Source organism: Lolium perenne, chromosome 2 (genome assembly GCF_019359855.2).
Source record: "Lolium perenne isolate Kyuss_39 chromosome 2, Kyuss_2.0, whole genome shotgun sequence".
NCBI classification, from domain to species: Eukaryota; Viridiplantae; Streptophyta; class Magnoliopsida; order Poales; family Poaceae; genus Lolium; species Lolium perenne.
Genome location: NC_067245.2, coordinates 328,127,815 through 328,137,388, shown reverse-complemented (window position 1 = coordinate 328,137,388; position 9,574 = coordinate 328,127,815). Strand labels below are relative to the sequence as shown.

Below are 9,574 nucleotides of genomic sequence, written 5' to 3'. Positions count from 1 at the left end.
TGCCTCTCCCCGTTCTGTGGTGGGGCCTCGAAGGGAGACACCTGTGGACGCATCCTTGTTGATTAGTATCCGAGGCCGATCTTGTCGGGATCCGTCACGGTCCCCTATTGGAACTCCTGTTCCGCAGGACTCTGGATACGCTGTGGGCATTCCTGGAGTGCCCCACCCCTTTGAGCATTCTACTGCTCAGCCTGTGGAGGCGTAGCCCAGCCCGCAGTGGCCATGCATGCGACCCCATCATGATCAAACCGCTCCGTGTCCGCTCCGGCCACCCCTGTGGATGGCTTGGTCACGCCCACTGCTGAGGGTGCGTCTTCTCTCGGCCGCAGCCCGCTCAACGCGGTGATCTCCCAGTTGAGACAGCACATTGCTGCACCTGTGCTGCCGCTGCCTGATGTGCAAAGGGGCCGTCGCGAGAGACTGTTCGTCCCGGAAGAGGAGAGGAGAAGGAGCACGCGCATCGCTCATAAGGCGAAAGGGAAGGGCACCATCACGTACTTGAAGAAGGTGCAAACTGTTCTCATGAACAGGCTGGGCATCTGTAATGTGGAGGGGGAGCCACCTGTGGATTGCCTCGACAAATACGCCCACTTTTTTGAGGAGCCACTCCCATCTGTTAGGATTGAGGCGCTAGCCAAGCTTTTCTTCCTTGGTGTTTGCGCACTTGAGGTCGACCAGGAAGGTTGACGCTCCTGCACTTGTGGACGTTGTAGCAAGGTTTTATGGATCTGATCAATCATAATATAGTTGTGTGGAATCCTCGTGGAGTCAATGCTCCCAACCGTGGCACGGTAGTCAAAACGGTGGTGGATGATGTGGATGCCTCAATTGTGTGTATGGTGGAGTCGAAGTTGGCGGTGGTGGATAGGTTTACAGTCATGGGTGTTCTTGGGCAGCGGTTCGATGGTTTTGTGGCCTTGCAGGCGGTCGGCACCGCCGGGGGTATCATTGTTGCATGGCAGTCGAGTAGGGTCCAGGTCACACACTCTCAGGTGGATGTTTTCTCGGTTACCATTACCCTACAACTTGATGGTGGTGAACCTTGGTCTCTGACGACCGTGTATGGTCCCACGCAAGATCCCCTGAAGATCGAATTTCTGAATGAGCTCCGTGCTATCAGGGCTGGGCTTGTTGGGCCTTGGGCCGTGACGGGAGACTTCAACTTGATTCTAGAAGCAGCCAACAAAAACAACTCTATTCTGCATCGGAGGATGATGGGCCGGTTTCAGAGACTTTTGAACGATGTGGAGCTGAAGGAACAAAACCTGGTGGGGCGACGGTATACCTGGAGCAATGAAAGGCAGTCGCCGACTTTGGAAAAGCTGGACAGATGGTTTTGCTCTGTTGATTGGGATGAGGGGCACCCTGACTGTCTCCTTCAAGCCCTGTCATCTTCCCTCTCAGATCACTGCGCGATTATGTTGTCAACGAATGTATCCTTCAGAAGGAAGTCTCGGTTTCACTTCCAATCTTTCTAGACATCTATTGAGGGGTTTCAAGAAGCGGTATCTGCTGGTTGGTTTTCGGTGGAGGAGCATTCTAACCCCTTTGTGGATCTGAGCAATCGCCTTAGGGAGACTGCGAAGGTTTTGACGAGGTGGAGTCCGAGAAGGGTTGGAAACCTAAAGGAGCAGATTTTGATGGCTAATGAAGTCATATTCCAACTTGACAGGGCCATGGATAGGAGGGTGCTGAATCAAGATGAAAGGTGGTTGCGTGGACAGCTCAAGAAGAAGGTGCTTGGTTTGGCCTCTTTGGAGCGCACCATTGCGCATCAACGATCCAGAATTGCTTGGTTGCAGGAAGGGGATGCTAACACTGCTTTCTTCCATTCGCATGCGAGTGCCCGTCGGCGCAAAAACCATATCTTCAGACTCAGGCGTGGGAACACTTTGGTGACGGAGCCGGCTGAGATGTGTGACACGGCCACGGAGCATTTCGTGGAGTTGCTGGGCACGCCGGGTGTGAGAGAGCATGCCATTAGCTTGCAGAACCTGGACCTACCACCAATTGATGCGACGGAGTTGGAGCTTCCTTTTCGGAAGAGGAAATCTGGGAAGTGATTAAGAGCCTACCATCAGACAAAGCACCCGGACCGGATGGGTTTACTGCCAGATTTTACAAGACTTGTTGGCCGTTGATCAAGGATGCGGTTATGAAGGCAGTGAGCTGGTTTGATTCAGCGGACGGCAGGGATTTCGAGAAGGTTAATGAAGCCTTCATCACATTGCTACCTAAGAAGGATGGAGCTATCGGAGTAGGAGATTTCAGGCCAATAAGCTTGGTACACAGTTTTGGGAAGATTTTTTCTAAGGCGATGGCGGCAAGGCTGGTGAAGCACCTTCCGCGCTTAGTGGACTATAACCAAAGCGCTTTTGTTCAGGGGCGTGCGATCCAGGACAATTTCTTTATGGTGAAGCACTCGGTTCAGAACTTGCATAGACGACGTGTCCCTGCATTGATGCTGAAGCTTGACATCGCGAAAGCTTTTGATTCGGTGGCTTGGCCCTTCTTGCTGGAGGTTCTTAGGCACAGGGGTTTTGGACCTAAGTGGATTGCCAAGGTCTCGTTATTGCTATCCTCCTCTTCTACTCGGGTGCTAGTAAATGGTTTGGCTGGGGATCAGTTTTGGCATGGCAGGGGGTTGCGGCAGGGAGATCCTAGCTCTCCAATGTTCTTCGTTCTGGTTTTCAACGTGCTTAATGCTATTTTCAAGGTGGCTGAGGGAGCAGGCTTGTTCTCCTCGTTTGCTGCGATGGGGATCCGACATAGATTGTCCTTCTTCGCCGATGACGTGGTGCTGCTGATAAAACCTACGGTTCTCGAGGCAACGACAGCGGTTGAGTTGCTGCAGCTCTTTGGTGCTGCGTCTGGGTTGCGCTGCAACTTGGATAAAAGCTTCGTCTCTCCGATCCGGTGCGAGGGGATTGATCTACAGCCGGTGCTAAGCATGTTGGGCTGCCCGGTTAAACCCTTCCCAATTCAGTATCTGGCCCTCCCTCTCTCCCTGGTCAGGCTATCGAAGATGGAGATCCAGCCCCTGGTTGATAAGGTCACAAGGGGAGTTCCGATGTGGGTCGCGGCGCTGCTAAAGAATAGTGGGAGATTGGTCTATTTGAACTCAAAGTTAGTCGCAACTCCAATCTATCATATGCTCTCTCTGGATTTGCCACCATGGTTCTTCAACACTATCAACAAGCTTCTTCGAGGATTCTTTTGGTCGGGAACTACAGAGGCAAGAAGGGGCCAGTGTGTCGTTGCTTGGGACACCGTATGCACGCCTAAGGAGCTGGGCGGTCTGGGGGTGAAGAACCTCAAGCTACTGAACCATGCGCTGAGGATGAGATGGAGGTGGCTCGCGATGGCGGATAGTGACAAGCCGTGGCAGGGCCTGGATTTCAAGATCGCGGCTGAGGCTGAGGAGATGTTCCTGTCTTGCACTCATTGTGTGCTCAATAATGGCATGCGGCTCAATTTCTTGGTTGATCGGTGGATTGGGGGCAGGAGCCTGGTTTAGCTTGCGCCAAACCTGATGGACTTCGTGAAACCTGCGGCGAAATCTTTGACTGTGGCTGCGGCGCTTCAGGATGACAGATGGGTGACGGAAATTAGGGGGGCACCGTCGATTCCGGCAATTGTGGAGTTCATGGACACCTGGGAGCGGATGAGAGGTATTTTTCTGAGAGATGGCGATGATAGTTTCACTTGGAAGGTGGCTGCTTCAGGGGTCTATTCCGCGAGTTCTGCTTACAACGCATTCTTCCTGGGTCGGACGCGCTCCCTCGCGGCAAAGGAATTGTGGTCTGCCGGAGCTCCTCTGTTGCATAAACTGCACATGTGGTTTGCTATGAAGGGCCGGCTCTTGACTGCTGATCGGCTGGCTAGAAGAGGCATGGAACACCCTCCCGAATGCCCTTTGTGCTGTCAGGAACCTGAGACAGAGCTCACATCACTGTACAATGCTCCTATGCGCGGCAGATCTGGTACATGATGCTACTTCCACGTCGGCTGCACAGGTTCACTCCTTCGCCTACTGACAGTATCGATATTTGGTGGAGCAACATCTCTGACGCTGTGCCAAGGAAGGACCACAAGGAGCTCAACGCGTTGGTGATCCTCATTGCTTGCTGTCTCTGGCTAGAACGCAATAGTAGGGTATTTGAGAAGTTTGCTTCTATGTCGTCTGAGGTGTGCCGCAAGATTCGGGCTGAGTTTGATCAGTGGAAGAGGGCAAATTTATGTGGAGTTTTGGGAGAGATTGAGTAGTTCCCGTAGGTGTGGGTGAGGGCTAATCGTTCTCGGTTGAGCCCTCAAATCTTGTAAATGTTGTTTCCCTTTCTATCTTAATATATGAAGACACGCATCTTGCGTGTTCTTGAAAAATGATGCTAAATTACATACAAATACATATTTTTTTTTTCATAAATAAATGCATGCACAATATGATTTTCCATCTCTTATAAAATTCTATATTTATATAGTTAAGTTCATCGGAAATTCCCAAACTAGGAACTAATCAATCTTCCTTAACTTCCTTTGAACTTCCTATAAATATTGGTGTACATATGTCGGACTTAAGGAAATAAAAGGATGTGGGATAATACACTACAATCCTTGATAAAAAAAAACTAGAAAAGTAATATATGTCCATGTCATAGCATAGTCCTATTTTAGCATCGGTATATTGCCAACGATTAAGATTTGATAATTAAAAATAACTTCTAATATAATATGAAAAAGTAATTTTTTATATTATACAATACAATATAATGACCAATGAGTATTGTATTGTCAAATGCGTATCAAAATTTTACTAGTACGATTTAATCACAACATAAGATAACAATTAAAAAAATTTAGTATAAAAGTGTGGGTCATTTTATATCACACTATAAGCATAACAATAATCTAACACACTATGATTTATAGAATGTCATTGACTCCATACATTATGTAGTCTACATGATCTGATAGCTATGGTTAAATATTTTCTTCGAAATCAAGATAAATAATGGAAAAATAATAGGAGTGTCACAAAACAAGTGAAACGGTTGCAACATAAATTTTGTTTCTTAGAGAATCAGAGAGATTTTGTGTTCCATTATATTTCACGATCAACAACTACAATGCAAAGTATTTGATCAATAATATTTTAATGTGATTATGCAACTCAGAATTGGTCCAACTAATCATATCCATGTTTTTCTTTACCATAGAAAATTTGAGATGCATGTGTTGTACCTGATGACGTCGAAAAGATGCTCATCATTTTTAGTTTGGTGAAATTGACAGGGAATCACGATTTTTTAAATATAATAAAATATCCATTAAGTAATAAATCATTATAGGAAAAAATAATCGCATAATGCCAAGTTCAAAAGCTTATTAAACATCCAGAGCTAGTTTTATAAAATGTGAACATAAATGGTGATTGATGGGAATACATATTTGTTGGGCACTGATGAACTGATATTTTTCTTAGAATAGAAGAAATTACTTGTCTAAAAAAATCTAATAAAAGTGTAACCTAAACAATACCGAGAAGATAAGGCATGTGATCCGTGAAATGGTTTCTTAGAGAGAGAGAGAGAATGTGTTAGATGCAAGATGATAACAAATGAGAACCCGACATGCTTTGTTTAGATTGTGCTTTATGTGGATTGTGGTTGTTATCTTGGACAGTGTGCAACGTGGGCTTAGCCCAGTGGTTGGGGTCGCAGTGATGCACCCCAACGACCGGAGTTCGATTCCTGTCAAGGACGAATTTCAGAATGTCACGCCAAGTCCCTCTTCTACTATATCAAAACGTGTTTAGCTCCTCCTAGACACCATTTCATTTTTTTAAATCTTGGACAGTGTGCGAGAGTTTTGATGAGAACAAGTGGAAACTAGTGTGGTTTCGTCTAGTTGTTACATTGGGGATGCTGTGTGAGATTATTGATGATAAAAAAAATGAAAATATTAGTTCTATGTCAAGATGGTGTTATAGTGTAAAAGATACTGAAGCAAAAATAAATTTCTTTATGGTTTTCAAAACATTATTTAGTTTCAACGGCATGTGAGTTTGATTTGCTCGGAAAGTCTAGAAGAGTAAGCATCCAAAGGCAAGTTAGAGCCCGGAAGCAACAAAGAGGGGGATGAAATCATGAAAGGAACCAATGAAATGGAAAAACTGTAATGCAAATAGTTGGTCTTACTATTATTTTTAACTGAACTCGAATGTTGTTTTTGAAAAAGATAGTCTTAACATCCTTCATCCTCGTATAGGCGACTCTAGGCTTCTGACGGTGAAGTTACAAGTTAGGGTGTCGGGGTTAGGATAGGTGCAAGGCTAACCGAAAGCCCGAAATCCCAAATAAATAGTAGTAATATACTTATAAATGGAAATGGGTATAATCGACTAGTGACGCATTCCTATATTCTACAAGTGACAAAAAAATTAGATTCATGGTTACGAGACGCTATTGTTTAACTATTTTGAGTTATAAGCCAGGCTGGATCTTTGTATTTTAGGTCAAGCTTTGATCTGATCTAGTAGGGGAATCGCAACGCCAATTCAAGAGAGGGGTGACCTGAGAGGAAGCGCCCGATCCGATGGTGAGCCAGGGAAGAAGAGGAAAGTAGGACATTGGTATTGAACGTTCTGAGTTTGGACGACAAACATAATAGGAGGGCGAATACGGTCATGCCAATGCCGACGAGCCGAGAGGGGCGGCGCCTGGGACACTTGGAAAGGTGTGGAGGCAGGAGATTTGGGCGCGCCGACAAGTCGGATTTTGGGAAAAGTTTGTTCCCAAATTTCTATGGATTCCTTTGATTCAAAGGAACTGCGAAGGATATAGATCCTTGTGGTGTTTCCTACAAAGGTTGTTTTGATTTGAGAGTATTACAATCCTTTGGATATTCTAAAAACAATTCCCTTGCATTCTATTTTGGAGAAAAATTTCACTCCACCCAAACATCTTTTTTACATTTCCTTCGATTTTCTTGTGCAACCAAACACTTGCAGATGCAAAATCCTGCAATATTAGACCAAACATGAAATTCGATGCTAATTCTATCTAGCTATAGTACGTTTTTCCTATTTCGGTGTATGAAAATCAGCGAATCGAAGAGGCCCATGTCCCGGGACGTGGGATGATTTGCATGGGAGCGTGCGCAAGTCAAAATCATCTGGCGCGGCTACACTCCTCGTACACTCACCGGAAGGAATGGAAAGGCGCTGGAGCCGGGGCCGGAAGCCGGATGTCGCTTAGCGCTCACGCCAATCTTTTTTGGCAGCGCAACGTTCTCTCCCCGCTCCGCTCCGCTGCGCGCGCTTTTCGACATTCGTTGCTCCACCCCGCAAGCAAAGCAAAACGGTGTAGTACTACGTAGGTTCGTTTGATTATTCCTGCCGCCGAGAGACGAGAGTCCACCCCCGCTCGATCGATTCCCTGTTCAATTGGCAGCGCTAGCTTTCCAATTAGCTTTCCCCAACAACAAAAAAAGCTTTTCAATTAGCGAGCCATTGACGAAAACGGCCCACATTTTCGATCAGTACGAAATGCTGCATATGTGCCGAAAGAATTAGGCACAATGATCAGCTAAGCTGGTGGTTCCTTGGTGTGGTCGTGCGGCTACGCGAGCCTACATATGGAGTAAACTCTCGAATGGGGTTGGCGACGACCATTCACGCTTTTTAAAAGTTTCATAGCCGATATACTAGCTCCGAGAACACCAAGGAAAAAAAGAGGCAATCGATTAGTAGTAATAAGTTTCTCTTTTGACTCCTGGTTATGGAGTGTCTTAATTTGTACACTAGCAAAGCTACCTAGAGCGAATCATGGATGGATTAGTCACTGGTACTCCCACCAAGCTACATCTGCAGCTTAATTATCTAGATAGACTTGTTCATCTTTTTCTATAGAAAACTTCAGGAGAAATATATTTAAATGCTACTCCAAATCATTCCGTGTTGAAGCTTCTTCCCTTTGTCACCATCGGTGGCCACGATTACCGCCCATGGAAGACTCTCAAAACTTTTCTGAAAGGGAGAGGAGAGTTCTGGTTAGGCTAGCGCGCTCTGCCGACCTAATAGATAGCCTGAGGTAGACTCCTTCGTAGAGCGCCGTCTTATGCCATGGCCAGAACGCGTACAATGCAAAGTGCTTACAAAGATGTTTAGAATAGTAAACCAGTTTCTATTTAAGCAATACTATACGGGCAAGATGGCTCATTAGACACTTTTTTTACACAAATAAGCACCGATGCTTATGATCTCATCTTCGCTTGAGGCAAGTCGAGGAGCCCGGCCTTGCGTTCAAGACAAGCATGCTCATCTATTAGTTCTACGTACATCGATTAGCCTAGTCCATTGGAGCAGTGTGTAAGCGTACGTACGGGTGAATCTTGGAGCGTACGTTGACGCCGGCGAGTCAAACAAAGCGTCGAACTCCGCGCGGCGTCGCCGTCGCCGTCGTTGGGGCACGGGCTCGATCGGATCGGATCGGATCGGGTCGTTGCGTGGGATCACGGAAAAGTCGACGCTTCTCAAAAGCAGCTGGTTACACATGCCATGGAAGCCTCAATCTATGTGTACCAGCTGATGCAACTGGGATTTGCCAAGGAGTACAAGTTGGTAGCTTAATTAAGCAGCATAATCGATCGACCAGTAACTGACATTGTACTTGTACGTACCTACTTATTTGCTCACACTCTTCCAAGTCAACTCTCGCAGTTTTGGTGCATGTGGATATGCATGTGCCGGAGCTTGATCCTTTTTCGTCGAAACTACGCCTACGCTACGTGCATATCTCTACATGCATGTGGGATGTGGCGCCGCAACTGATCAGTGCATGCGTATACGAGTGCATGCATGTGCAAAAGACCAATTCGAGTTGGACATAACAGGTAAGCTGATTTTCTTTTACAAACTAAAGGTTAGGTAATTATAATACTAAGGAACACCCGCTAATTAACAATTAGAGACGGTCGGTTTGGTAGGTCTAAGACTAGTCGTAACTGGGAGTAACATATAGTAGTGTCATGCATATGACACTACTGTATGTTACTACCTTCATATGCAAGTAACTTAGATGTAGTATCATGCATGAGTGCATTAATTAGCTTGTAGACTCATTTAATCTTGAAAAGTGTGATGTTATTGTAACATAGCTAGTTACCACAACCATCTCTTTCTCCATTTAATATTATGTCATGTCATCAATTTACCTAGTTGGTAATACATGTAGCTATACGTTACTACCTTAGTTACTCCCACTATGAGTAGTCTAAACCCACAATTTGCCAAGACAAAACAAGATTCGATTCATACGGCTTGCTGATGCGAACCTTCTCTGAGATTGCAACGTCTCGTCCTAAGTAGCCTGGCATGTATTTCTAGGTCGTAAATATAACCAACGTAATATAAGCTTTATGTTTTAAATATAGATATATAATAAGAAAGTTTAGATGTTCTACTTTTTAATGCTATAATTTATTTTGTACAAATATAGTAAATATATATCTATTAGCAATCTAGTTATACGCGCCGGCTTTATAATCCCAGACAGAGGTAGTATATATTACATCT

At 45.4% G+C, this 9,574-nt stretch overlaps 1 protein-coding gene across 1 annotated transcript; it reads left to right on the top strand.

The window, feature by feature from the left end:
- The first annotated feature begins 878 nt into the window (after nt 1-878).
- On the top strand, nt 879-2,063 carry LOC139835919 (uncharacterized). The gene is made up of 2 exons (XM_071825819.1): nt 879-1,433; nt 1,479-2,063. Exons 1-2 carry the CDS (start codon nt 879-881, stop codon nt 2,061-2,063), a joined length of 1,140 nt encoding a protein of 379 aa, XP_071681920.1.
- The last annotated feature ends 7,511 nt before the right edge of the window (nt 2,064-9,574 follow it).